The sequence below is a fragment of the Eretmochelys imbricata genome, chromosome 4 (genome assembly GCF_965152235.1).
Source record: "Eretmochelys imbricata isolate rEreImb1 chromosome 4, rEreImb1.hap1, whole genome shotgun sequence".
Classification (NCBI taxonomy): Eukaryota; Metazoa; Chordata; order Testudines; family Cheloniidae; genus Eretmochelys; species Eretmochelys imbricata.
Window position 1 is genome coordinate 100,952,034 of NC_135575.1, and position 14,037 is coordinate 100,966,070.

At 43.1% G+C, this 14,037-nt stretch overlaps 1 protein-coding gene across 2 annotated transcripts in view; it reads left to right on the top strand.

Moving 5' to 3' along the window:
* SMIM14 (small integral membrane protein 14) overlaps positions 1-14,037 on the top strand; it is a 69,096-nt gene that overhangs the window by 38,573 nt on the left and 16,486 nt on the right. For both annotated transcript variants that reach the window (XM_077814599.1, XM_077814600.1), the window contains exon 3: positions 3,290-3,338. In XM_077814599.1, coding sequence (XP_077670725.1) covers positions 3,290-3,338 — 49 coding nt within the window. The remainder of the gene's footprint in view (positions 1-3,289; positions 3,339-14,037) is intronic.

Sequence of the window (14,037 nt, forward strand, 5' to 3'; positions counted from 1 at the left end):
TTAAAAAATTGTTAGGGGTCCACACATGAAAAAACGTTGAAAATCGCTCTTCTAGTGGCACTTACCTTAAGATAGATCAGTTACTTTGAATATTTCTGCCACTTGGCATTTCTGTATCACCTTACATCCAAGGGCCTTAAAGTGTCTTTCAAATCTTAATGAATAAGCTTCACATGGTGGTTGAAATACCAATGGTCAGCCTGCACTAGAGCTCCCACCATTGCTACTGCTGCTGGCGCTGCATTAGCAGTACAATGGAAAGAAATATGGGGCGGGGGGGAGAGAGTGCTATAAGGCATTTTAACAACAGTGTAAAACTATTCTGAACTGGGTAGTGTATAACAAGGCATGGATTAGTGCTTAGAGCAGGAGTAGATGACACTGTGTTTAAAACACCGGTAGCCTTTAGCAGCTGTATATACTAGACAGAGGAGCTGCATGAGTGGTAGTCACACTGCGGAATGTTAAAGGGGAAAGAGTTAGAATAGACAGGTGTTGTTTGATATTTGTAAAAGTTGCCTCTCTTATTTGATTTTGCTTTGGGCTTCCTTCTGATACTGTTTCCATGTGAGCAGGAGCTAGATTAAGAGTTGACTTCAGTGGGAGCTTTAAGTTCACAAGAGCTGTAGGGTGGGACTCATATGTAGGAAGGAGTGTGCATGGTTAGGGGGAGTCTCCATAAAATGTCTGCAGATTACATAAACCAGAGTAAAAGCCCTCACATATTTTACTGTAATTTTCCACAGATTTCTTCTGCACTCTGTATCAAAGTTATGTATTTTGCTTACACCATTGTCTTCATGTGGCAAGTAATTGGTACAGCAGGTCCATGTTTATAACTATTGGGTAAAATTTTCAGATGCGCCTAAGTCCCCCTTGGAGCCTAAATCCTATTGAATTTAAATGGGATTTAAGAGCCAAAGTGACCAAGGCACTTTTGAAAATGTTACCTATTTTTTTTTTGCATAAACATCAAAAAAAGATCTTTATTACAAATATATGAAGAAATTGTTTTTTGTTGTTTATATGGGAAGCGGTTTGTGTGTATTAAAGAATGTATGATACATGCTAGTGAGTCTGTATTATGTCTCAAATGTCAAATTGTATATCTTTTGTCCATTTAATATTCTGGGCTTGACTCACGAGTGCTGACCACCTGCAAACCCCGTGGCCTCCAGTAGAGATTGTAAATGTTTAGCCCCTCCTTAAATCAAGCCCTTTTATGAGTGGAATTTATCCACATCATTCACCTCTTTAAACTGTAGTTACACCAATGTCCAATCTTTACAGTCCAGAATATTTCAGTCACAAAATATTCTAAGTCAGCATCATTTGGTAAGAGAAGTTCATCCCCTCATAGGGATGATCTACAAAGGTTTGTAATAAAAATTGGGCTTGTGACCTTCTTTGTGATATGTAAAGAAGGCCTGGAAGTAGGTTTGGTTTTCAGTGTTGTTTCTGGGGGTGGGGGTGTCTTTTATTAGATTTTTTTCTGCTTGCTTATTAACCATAGAAACATTAGGAAAGTTAATTTTGTTTTTCCCTGGTTTTGCTGGAGGCCTTCTTGACAGTCTCAGAGCATGTTTATTATGAGCTCGTAACACCTTCATTGAAGGAAGTGTTGCGATGAATCTTTAGTAAAGGGTTCCTTTCTCCAAAATGTTCATTAGTCATTGAAGTTAAATAGGTATAAACTGAGTTTTAAATGTTCTGACTAAAAATCTCTTCCTTTCTCAGTTGCTCAGCTTTTGCTGTCTTGGTCTTTTTGAAGTGTTGTGCTTTGTATAATATGCTATGTGCTTATAACAAAATGAGTGATCATACCTGTTACACCACTGTAAGGTAAAACTTGGGGGAAAGTGTGAGACTTCTGCACAAGCTACTTAGATTTGTTTAATCATGAACAATTACACTTGTACTATTTAGTGTGTGTATGTGCCTGTATTGATTAATACACCAAAGTCATAGTGAGCATCCCATTGTGACAAGAAGAGAGAGATGCTCTGATACTGCTATTAAAGCAAGTCTTTGAAATTCAACATGGCGACTGTTTTGAGGTCAGAGATGTGCCTTTTGTTCATCCCAGGAATTTTTATGCAGCTTTGCCCGAATAAAAATTGCTTTTTGAAAATCACCATTTCCTATCTCCAGCTTGTGTTTTGCGAAATATAATTTTGGTAGCATGTCAGAATCCCTGAACATTCTAAGACCAGTCCTCACTGCCCCGCCCCTCACAACGCCTGGGAAGAGAGATCACCTGGCAGCAGAATAAATTCCCAGTGATCAATCCCTGCCTCTGCGGTCATAACCTGCAAATGTGACATGAACCCCGGAACAGAAACAAACGCCAATAATAATGGGAACCAGGAGAACATGAGTTCAAGACTCATTTATCATTAATGTTTATATTTCCCTTCACACCTTTTATAATTAATCAATATTTCATTTTCCACTGAGAGGTTGCACAAGCAGGAAAAGAACCCAACTCCCTAATAGGCTGGACACAAAATCCATTCTCTTTGCCAGGCTGCTTCTCAAAACAAACCTGCTGTATCTTTCTGCAAAATTGAAAGGCCAGGGTTCAACCTTTGCCAGTGGGGCAGGTGGTATAATTGTACATAATAGAAAATGTTTCTGCAGTTTTTTTCTCTCAACCTCACAAACTAGCAAACTGTATACACAAAAAACTTTATTTAAAGAAAGTTATTAGGTTGAAAAATCAAGAACGCAAAAGATGGGAAATGCCAGAATTAATGTGCAAGTGCTTTATTTTAGTATGATCACATACTAATAGATGATCACGTAGTATTTTAATGTAGCTTTTTAATCTTTCTTTTAACAGCACCCATCCATTATGAACCTCAAAGTATATACAGGTTTATAAACTTGAACTTAAAAAATGTATTCAGACTTAACCCTTGTGTAACATACCAGGAATGTAGATAATGGAAGCAACAGTACTTCCAGTCATCTTAAAGTACATTATATAAATAGTTATTTAGAAACCTCCTAAATAACTAGGATTCTTTACATACCAAAACCCTGGTGTGAGGCAGCAATGTAGCAGTTACAATCTCTCTTATCAAAGATCTCTGCTGATGTAATATTAAATAAATGGTTTCAGTTCAAAAATTCAACACACTATTCCCTAATATTTTTTAAACTCTGTATAGATCCATTCTGTTGAATAAGTTTAAACTATGCAGTAATTCAGATCTCTCTTGCTACTTTTGAACAGCTGATCAAGTCCCTTTCCTAACCATGAGGTCTTTCTTTTTATTCATTTCAGCTGAGGCAATCCCAGTCATACTGCACAGACACGGAATGCCTTCAAGAAGGTAAGTAACCGTATTCTAAGTGGAAGTGTATGACATTAGGACTCCTGTGAAAGTCAAAATAAGCAGCAGTAATTAACTAAAATGAGATGTATGGCCTGGATCTTTTTTTTTTTTTCCCTCACAGAGTTGTGGTTTGAATTAATCGTTGTCAGATTTAAATTAATGTATGTTATGGGCCACATCCTGGGCTGAGCAACCCTGAAACCCACTGGCGTCAACATGAGTTGCTGGAGTGCAGCACCTTTCTCGATTTGTCCCCAAGTCTAATGGAATTTAGCCTAGTAACTTTTAGGGTTCAAACTTGACCTTCCTTGCACCAGCAAGTACCATGGTACTAAGTGGGATTCACCCTGGGCAGGAGAATCATGGTTTTTCCAATGCACAGAGGTTGTGCCAGGGGAGGGTGGTTTTAATGTCCACATGTAGCACTATGGGAGCCCTGCCAGTGAAGACTGCAGTGGGGCTGTGCTGAATCAATACATCCCCTGAATGCCTGGGTCATGCCCCCTCCATGGCTAGTGCCATTCACTTGTAGGATTGTGCAGTCTCTTTGAACCACTCTGACCCCCCTCCACTCCGAGAAGAGTTTCCTTCACAGAAGGCCTCTGCCAGCATCTGCCTGTGAGGGAATCTGATCCATTATGCATGGTATACAAGGCAGGGGTTCTCAGGACAAATTATTTGGTAGCCTCAGGGTGTGGCCACCAACTCTTGCTGGTGGCCGCTTTCACACTTCTTCCTAAAATACTTAATTAGCTTTAGGAAAAACGAATAAATATGCACATACACACATCCAAATCATTGTAATTTATTTATTGCTAGCTAGTAAGTCTGCTGTGAAAAGTGATATTAACAATATACAAGTATCACTTTTCACAGCAGATTTACTCAGCCCTGGGAAGTCTGGGGACAAATTAAGCCCTGGATGGGAGATCAGGGTAGGCAGCAGGGGCAACTGGGGATTTGGGGGTTGGCCGGGAAAGCAGCGGAGGCCAGAGCCTGAAGCCCCACTGCCGGAACCTGGGGCTAGAGCGCAAAGCCTCACTACCAGAGCCTTCCTCCCCGCCACCCCCAGGCTGAAGCTCAAATTCTGAGCCCCACCACCCCCGCCGGCTGCCCAACCCTTGTTGGAAGCTCCAGCAACCAACACCAAGGCTGTGCATCCAGGAGCACCAGGGAGGGCTGCTGCTTTCCCCTCCCTCCCCCCGTCCCACCATCACACCCCAGGAAGCTGTGGCCGCAAGAAAAGCCCCTGTTGCCCGCATGTGAGAAAAGCTGCACTAAAGAACAGTGTGATGGCATTTCTCCCTGACTCAGTGGCCATTTCATTAATACAGCAGTGTTGAGGTGTATGTTCGCTTAAAATATGCTGTAAATTTCCTGTAAATAATAAGTGCACACTGACTGGACATCATCATGTTAGCCAAATGGGATCAATTCAAACATGGAAGTGTATCTGTGTAGAGATTCCATTGAGGGTTTTGAGTGGCAGAGTGCTCACCGCCTGGTAGGACTGAGCACTAGTTACAGTTTGTACTCAGGTAATACAAACATTATTGTCTGTGAATGCATTTGGATGGGGAGCGAGCAGCAGTGGGCAAGGGAAGTGTAGTTAAAACAATAGAGTAAAATTTTCAAGAGAACCTAACCGAGGAGCCTAATTTAGCCTTTGAAAAGCATCTGATTTAGGAGCCTAACGCCCATTTTCTAAAGTAATTTAAGCCTTAAGAACCTAAGTCTGACTTAAAGTCATCTTTGAAAATGGGCCTCAGGCTCCTACGTGACTAGATGCCTTGGAAAATTTTACCCCAAAGCTTGTTAATGCATAAAGCCTTCAATGACGCATATGTCCAGGCAGCATAATGCTCAACCAAGTAGTGCACATACGTGCTTGATTAGGCTGCCTGTTTCTGAGGGATGGGTTTTTAGCCAATTATTTCCACATGCATACCTGTTTAGCCAATTGTTTCCATATGCATACCATGCATACCTGCTACAGGACCGCTAGCTTCTTCAAGGCAAATCCGGGCCCAGGCTACCTGTGACAATCTAACTTAAGGGGAACAAGCCTATCCTTGTTAATTGAATAACAAGCACCTAGTGGGCCTGCTAAAAGACCATCAGGGCTCAGTTGGAGGGAGGTGCTGAGAGAGACATAAGCCCTTCTAAGACCATGTCTACCCTGCACCTTATGTCGGTGTAACTACTGTTTGTCCCTGAGCAGTCGAACACCAGAAGTAGAGTTTTAGTCAGGGTATTTTCGGTAAAAGTCGTGGGCAGGTTACGGACTGTGAATTTTTATTTATTTCCCATGACTTGTCCACAACTTTTACCAAAAATACCTGTCACTAAATCTTAGCCTTAACTATAACCTTTGGGATATTTTTCTTACTGATACCCAATCTTGTGAAGTAAACAATGCTAGTGCCCTTTCAGTCTACCAAAGCCTTTTTCAAGCTGCTGAGCCAGTAGTTTAATCTTTCCTTGTTGCTGTCAAAGTATCCGGTGTGTGACTTCATGAGTTAGGGGACTAAAGGCTAGGCTGGGTCCCCCAAGATCAATAATGGCATTTCAACATCACCAATGATAATCTGCCAGTTGGGAAAGAAAGTGCCTGGTTGTAGCTTTCTGAACAGTCCATGTTCTTAAAGATGTGAGTGTTGTGCACCTTCCCTGACCAGTCAACTCTGATATCAGTGAAGCGTCCCTGGTGATCCACCAGTGCTTCCATAGAAAAGTAGCCCTTTCTGCTGATGTACTCTGTGGCAAGGTGGTCTGGTGCCAAAACAGAAGTATCCATGCTATCTGTCACTTCACTGCAGTTCAGGAATCCCACTGCTGCAAATCCATCCATTATGTCCTGCATGTTGCTGAGAGTCACAGTTCCTCTGTAGCAGATGTTTAATGGCCCTGCACACTTGCCTGACAGTGGCCCCCACAATTGATTTTCCAACTCCAAAATAATTTCCCACTGACTGGCAGCAATATGGCACAGCAAGTTTTCCACACAGTGATCACTGCTCACTTCTCCACTGGCAGTGCCATTGTCCTGTTGGTGTCCTTATGCTAGAGGGCTGGGGCAGGCTCAGCACACAGATCCAGGAATGTGGTCTTGTGCATCTGAAAGTTTTGCAGCCACTGCTCATAATCCCAAGCCTGCATTATGATGGGATCCCACCAGTCAGTGCTCATTTATTGGATCCAGAAGCTGCACTCCATCATTTGCAGCTGCTCCGTGAACGCCAACAACAATCTTTAATTGGTTCTCGCTATGGCCCACAGCAATCTGCCCTTCAGGAAATCATCATCATTCCTGTGATTCTCCTTCTGGCTCTGCAAATACCTCAGGATCATGTGTCCTGTGCTTGCAATGCTCATAACAGGAGTGCAGAGCTGTGCAGACCCCATGCTTCTGTCAGAGATGGCAGATAGCAACAAGTCCTGCATGAGTTCATAGGATTTTAATAATAAGCATGAAAATTATGGGCTAGAGATGATGTTATAGGGTGGAGAAAGCTGCATGATGGGAACTTGACCCTGCAGTGCCATTCAACCCTATGCAACTTGTTTCTGCCCCACCAAAAGACAGCATGCTGGACAGTGGCGAGTTGCACACTGGGATATCTACCCATGGTGCATGGCACTGTGCATTGAAACAAATACTTTGAGTGAGTACGCGCAGCACCGACAAAGGGAGCCAAGTATGCATGTGCACAAGCAATATGCTAACTGTGGTGGCTTGATGCCAGTGTAACTTATAGCAGCAAAAGTTTGTAGTGTAGACATGCCCTTAGTCAGGGAAGATCATTGTGATTTGAAGCCTCTAAGAAGGCAAAAGGGAGACAGTGGAGGAGATCCAGAATGCTCCTTTTACTTTTAGGTAATTAGGTTTTCCCTTTGAACTGGAATTAGCAGAGGAGGATAAGACCAAGATTTGTTTGGCCTTTTAGAATGGTTGAGTTAAAAATGCTTTGCTTTGTGCAATCACCTGATATCCATGCAAATTGCATATAATCATGGCTTCAAAAATGTACTTATTGTTTGTCCCAAAGCAGCTAAAATCAGATATCTGAAGAGTAACTGTCTGCTCTGCAAGAATCAGTGTAAAGTTAGTCCAATCAGATAAGGATTTGAAAAGGACAACATCTTCTTCCAGTGTGGTGCAGACGCTTTGCTCATGCCACCACTGTATTCTGGTTGTAAATCTGGCTCGACTGGTCCAGAGAGGATGATCCTAATTTAAAGTGATCCTCAGATGGCATTTAGCCTGTTTCACAGGTACGAAATTTTACACTGAGTTGTAAGCACTTCTAGAAGGAGAAAGGGGCATATATGTCAGGGGATGGTGATAGCATGGTGTAGCAGTTGCAGTATTCACCTGCAATGGGAGTTCTGTTCCTGTCGCTGCCACAGACTTGCTTTGTGACAAGTAACCTCTGTGTGCCTGAGTTTACCCATCTATAAGGATGGTAATACTTCCTCATTCCTGGGGGAGCGGCAGGCATGAGGCTTAGTTCATTAATGTTTGTGAAGCACTTTGAGATCCTTGGACTGAAGTGTATTGTATAGAAGAGCCAAGTTCTTTTCAATTATTTTTATAATGTGCACAGTTTAGTTCCAGTGGGGGGTTGCTTTCTGTTAATGGCTTAGGATGACATTTTGACTGACTGTTTTTTATTGGGTAAACAAGTGTTGTAAAACTCTCAAGAATCAAATAATAGAATAAACAGATTGAGCCTGGAGAAGCTGCTGGAACTGTTGTTTTCTGAGGTGGGTTATGACTATTCTGGGCCCTGCTCCATGAGAACGTCACATCCACCCTTATCCTCACTCTCAGATAGACAGGCATGAGGAATGACTTCCATTCATTGCCTCCCTGTTCCTTCCCGTTGGATCAGGTTGTCATGAGTCTACAGTTGCGATGGATCTAGAATCCCGCTCCTTTTGCCTAAGTCCTGCACCAGCAGCAAGTGACTAGTTGGCTAGCAGCAGTCAGCTTGGTACTACACTTTCTGCCGTTTACTGATTCATAGTTCTTCGCTGCTGGGCCCAGATCCCAAAAATCTTGCTTTAATTCTCCCGACAGTTCCTTCTGGTGGTTCATGTTTCCCTCTGGAAAGCCAGCTGCTCATGTTGTTACAGACAAATCCTATGGCTACAGATCATAGAAGTGACTGCTGAGATGTATGTGTGTTTTGGTTTGGGAAACAACAGGGCTGTGGCTCGGTGATGTCATAGGTGTATCATGTTTTTCTGTTGCTACCAACTAAGGAGAGGCAACCACAGAAATCCATGTAAACTCCCTAAACACTGTGGATTATGATTCTTTCTGTGAAATGTATCCTTTAACCCCAAATTTAAGATTTTTTGGAGCTTGCATCCAGCCAAACTGAAATAGCAGCATTAACAGAAGTGTGAAGTTCTGTTGTTCATTTCAGTATGTTAATAACTGTGAACTCTTATTGATTTTGTTGTTGCAATGTTATGTAGAATTTATCTGCTGTAGTACTCACAGGACCCAGTCTGCATTGGGGCTCTGTACAACCTCACAGAGAAAGATATAGGCAATGCTCCAAAGATCTTATAATCTACTATGTATCTACCACTAGTAGCCATTTCACTGCTGATTCTCATGTTCACAAGTATTTATCCACTGCTGGTGGAAGGTACCTGTGTCAGCTTGAGGGATTAATTTGAAAGGGTGTCATGAAGGAAGAATGCTACAAGTATTGAATGTGCAAATAGCTGAGTATTCCATCAGGGATTCTGTAGATTCTCCAGGTAAAATGCTCTTGCAACGGACCTCAAAATGTAGAGGAAAAGTGTATTTGTTTGCAGTCCTGTCTGTTAAAAGATATTAGGCTGCCCAGTGCTGCTTTTAGGACTTTTAGGGTTTCTCTAAAATCTGTTCCAGCAGCAGTAGCTCACTTTTAGCATATAATATTTCTGAATGATGCTTTGTGTTTTATAATGAGATATGGTAAAAACGCATGAGACTAGGGACATGTAGCTGGAAAGCCAGCAGATCAACCCTCTCGTGGTTCCTCCTGCATAGGGAGGATTCCCAGGTGATGCCGTAGTGCCAACTCCCCTTATAAAACCTGGCATGGGCATGTGGATGAGGAAATGGAGACTTGATTTTTCCCCCCCCTCACTATGCTCCAGCAATCCCCACCTGTTAGAACAGCCATACTGCTGTGGGAGGCCATGGGAAGGTGTATGTAATGTTAGTGCAGCCCTGATGAAACTCAAAATTATGATAGGGGCTGACAGCCTCACAGAGCCACAGAGGGAATGCTGAGGTGGCATATAGCTGCCTCTCTGTTGCTCTACTTCCCCCTCTCACCTTACAGAGAGGGTTGGAGGGATAAGAACAAAAGCACCAGAGAACTGTAGGGCACTACTCTCTGGAGCAATTTTTGGAGCAGCCCTTAGGCTGCTCTAAGTTATTTTGAGGGCCATTTTGACTGCCAGCAGTCCAAGAGCTGGGGAAGCAGAATGGAGGCTCATTGCTGGTGAGGCTTTAGCCTTAACTTTAGTTTTCAAATAAAATGAACTTCTAATTTCTTTTAGTGACATCTGCCACTCAGCATGAAGAATGTTTGCAGTATTCTAGGGTACTTTTGAGGGCCTTTTCTGCCTGCATAGGCTGAACTTCAGGGGGTGATCCCTATCTGTTAGCACCACTGCTCCGTCTCAGCTGTGCTGCTGGTGGTACCACCCACTAATCATGGCTCCTGCTCCTTGCTTCTCTTGGAAATGGGATCCTCAGCTCATACTCATGTGAGCAATAGGTTGGCTATATGCATCAGTAGGTCTGTTACCTACAGAATTTTGTGGTATGCAGTTTCTTATAGAGCAATGTGGCTGATGTTTATTTTTACTATATCTCTTAGAGGTAGATATCATTAGAGTTCAGCTTGTATTGCAAGCTGGACCTGTTTTTCATAGTGGAGGATTTTAGCTGAAAGATTTCTTGGGGAGTTGTGTAACTACAAACTAAAGAGATCATCTTAAAGCCTTTTAGATATCTCTTTGAGGGTAATTTATAATTTAGACAAGGAAGCACATGATACAATAAGGGAGTGCTACTCAGGGTAGTTAGTAATCATACATTAGCACTTCGAAAATATAAGGTGCTACAAAACTTTAGAAGCCCTATTCCTCTCTCCTAGCCATCTCTCCTTTGCTCTCAGGATCCTGTACAGTGACCAGGGAACTGAGTTTAACAAATGTGCTTAAGCACAGTTTGTAGCTGAACTAGGTTGTAATACAGTTTCGATGGGTCCAAGTGTGTTAGAATCAGGTTCTAGCCAAACTTAGGCTATTCACCAGTTATTCTAACACCATTTGGCCCCATTCCCACTGCATACCCAAACCATCCCAGATCCCAGCTCAGTCACAACTGAGAGTAAGGTTGAACTTGCTTCCTTTGCCTGTGTGCCTTAGTTAGGGAGGGTGCAGGATTCTTCAGAATCTGTTACTCAGGAAATCTCTTAACGGAAGTGGAAGGGGAGAAGCCACACTTTATGTAGAGTGGATGAATCATAGCTTTTTGCCTCAATTCACAGATCAAGGGACAGAGCAGTTGCAGTTGCAGCTATTAGGTGAAAGGTAAGATGACATGGACTCAAGTGCCCGCAGTATGCAGATGGCACATAGCATTACCTATCTTTCACCACATAGGATCATACTACGACTGACAAGATGACCCAGTGTTTGTATAGGATCAGCTCATGGATGCAGAACACCTGGTTGAAGCTGAACCTGAAGAAGAGAAGGGTGATGTTTATGGGCAAAGGAAAGCACTGAGACTTTCCAGCCATGGTGGAGTCTGCTTTAATTGAAGGTGCGCACCCATAAACTGGTCATTTCTGTCTGTAGTTTAGGAGTGCTCATGTATTCCTTGCTGACACAAAGCTCTCACATGGCAGCATCTGCAAGAATGCTTTCTACTAGCTCCAGTTGTCTAGAAGCTTCTGTCCCATCTTGGCAGATGATGACCTGTCTCAATTATATATTTTATCACCATCCCTCTGGACTACAGCAGTAAAGCCATCAATGCTTAGGTATCTCCAGCTGGATCAGAACTCTGCTACATGTCTCCTTAGCAAGGGTGGCTACTCCAACCACATCAAACCAGTCCTCCATTCTCCACACAGTCTTTGTATAGAACTTCAAGTCATGTTCAAGGTCTTGGTCTTTACTTCAAGGTGCTCAATGCCTTGGCCTTAGAACTTCTAAATGATTGCCTGAAGTGCCACGACAAACTGTGGTCATAAGTTCCACTTCTCTGGCACAATGGAACTTTCTGCCTTCACTGTGCAGGAGAAAGAGCTTTCTTGGGGGTTAATCTGAGACTGTGGAATTTCTCCCCCACAAATAAAGAACTATAGCTGGGCTTTAAAAAAAAAAAAAAAAGTTTGTTCGGGCAAAAATGGAGTTTTGGGTCAACAAACTTCATGAATTTGACACACATTTGCTGAATAGTTTTGGACAAAAGAAAATTTGGGGCTGGATATACAAGAGGACTTAGACATGAGTTGACATTGTGGCAGTGCCATTGCTACCCCACTTATACCCACTATCCCAGTGGTTAGGGGTACTCATGTGTGAGACCCAGGTTTGAATCCCTGGTCTAGACCAGGGATTTGAACTCAGATCTTCACTCTCTAAGATGAGTGTCCTAACCACCAGGTCTATAGCATATTCTGAGGTGGATTTTCCCTTCTCTTCTGTTGAAGCTGTTCCACTTTGTATAAATAATCACGTATTTGTTGGGCCAGATAGACAGAGAAAGAATGACTGTGTAGCCTGGTGATTATTCTAAAAGTCTAAAAATCCTCAGAAAAAAACCAAGAAGTTTTGGGTCTAACAACATTTTGTTCGACCTGAAATGAAATTGTTGTTGACTTTTTAGATTTGTTGAAAATTCTGAAAATATTTGGGGTTGGGTGGAATGAAAAAATTCCCCCTTACCCCTGCCTGCCAGAGACTGAAAAATCATTTAAGTGCCCAGCTCTACTAAAGGTTGTCACAGACCTCACCACCTTCCAGTCCAAGTGCGAGGTTCACTTATTTGACCTGCCTTCTCTAATAGAAACATAAAACAATGTGCACAGTTCTCCTCCTGCGGAGAGAGAAAAAGAACAAACCATACATGATAGATGCTAATCACATCGCTTAAGGCACTACTAGAAGTACTACTGTTGGCTCCTGGAGTAATGACGTGGTATAAGGATCTATGCAGAATAGAAGTTGGTCACCTCCTGACCTTTCAATCAAGGTTTTAGAAAATAGACCCTCTCTCTGGTAGTCTTTTCTTGTTTGTCTGGTCACTCAGCTCTTACAGTGCTGACTCCCATTGTTTCTGCATTCTGAGAATGTGCCATATTGAGGGAAGGGAAGGAAAGGTAACCAGTAATTAGCAACGGAGTACTTTGTGTGGTATTTCTTTTCTGTTCTCCCACTGGGAGGAGGTCCCTCCTGGATCTTGAGCCTTGTAGTGTTTAATCTCTGCTTCTGGCAAGGTCAGTGCATGGTTTACCTTGCCCTTTCAATTTGATCTATTAGGCCTTGTCTACCCTACAAAGTTTTGTTGACAAAAGGCAGCTTTTGTCAACAAAACAGTGAATGCACACACACTGCAGGGTGACTTTTGGCGGCAAAAATGCCGTGTTTTGGTGACAAAATACAAACACCCCGATGAGAGACATAAGGCTTTTTCCTTTAAATTTTTGTCGACAAAGTGCCAATGTAGACACCATGCTTGATTTTATTGCTTTAATTGGCCTCCAGTAGGTGTCCCACAAAGCCCATCATGACTGCTCTGGTCAGGAGTTTGAACTCCAATGCCCTGCAGCCAGGTAAACAACCATCCACCCCTACCCCTTAGCAGCCCTGGGAATTTTTGAAATTCCATTTCCTGTTTTCTCGAGATGGAGACATCTCATCTCCTCTTCCCAGGTGACCATGGCAGGTTATCACAGCAAACGCTCTCCTGCTTGGACTACTGCGGAGCTGCTAGATCTGCTCAGGATATGGGGAGAGGAGGCTGTGCAGTCCCAGCTGTGCTTGAGCTGTAGGAATTGTGATACTTACAGGCACATTTCTCAAGGCTTGTGCGAAAAGGGCTATGATCATGTTGCAGTGCAGAGCAAAGATAAAGGAGCTGAGGCAGGCGTACCATAAGGTGAGGGAAACCATCGCCCCTGTGCTGCACCTGAGACCTGCTGGTTCTATAAGGAGCTGGACGCTATCCTCTGTGGCGACCCCACATCCACCTCCAAGAGCCCCATGGATACTTGGCGGGACTGGAGGCAGTGGAAAGAGGACCTAACCCAGAGGATGAAGTCATTGATGAAGAGGTGGAGTTAGATGATGATGTGGAGCTCCCAGCGAGGTCACCCGGTGGGGCAGGCAGCCAGGAACTGTTCACCACTCCGGAGGTATCTAATCAGTCTCAGCAGTTGCTTTCCAGTGAGTAAGAAGCAGGAGAGGAGATGCCTGGTAAGTGGCTGTGGTTTGTGTAGTGAGGAGGTAGGTTCAAGGTATAGAAATGTACAAGGCTGGCTGTGTTTCTGTATGCTGGACATTCCCTTTGTAGCTAATCAGTACAGTGGAATATCGTGTTGATGCACACTGAAATCTCATGGGAATCCTCCAGAGAGATCTCCAGGAAAGTTTCCCGGAGGTACCG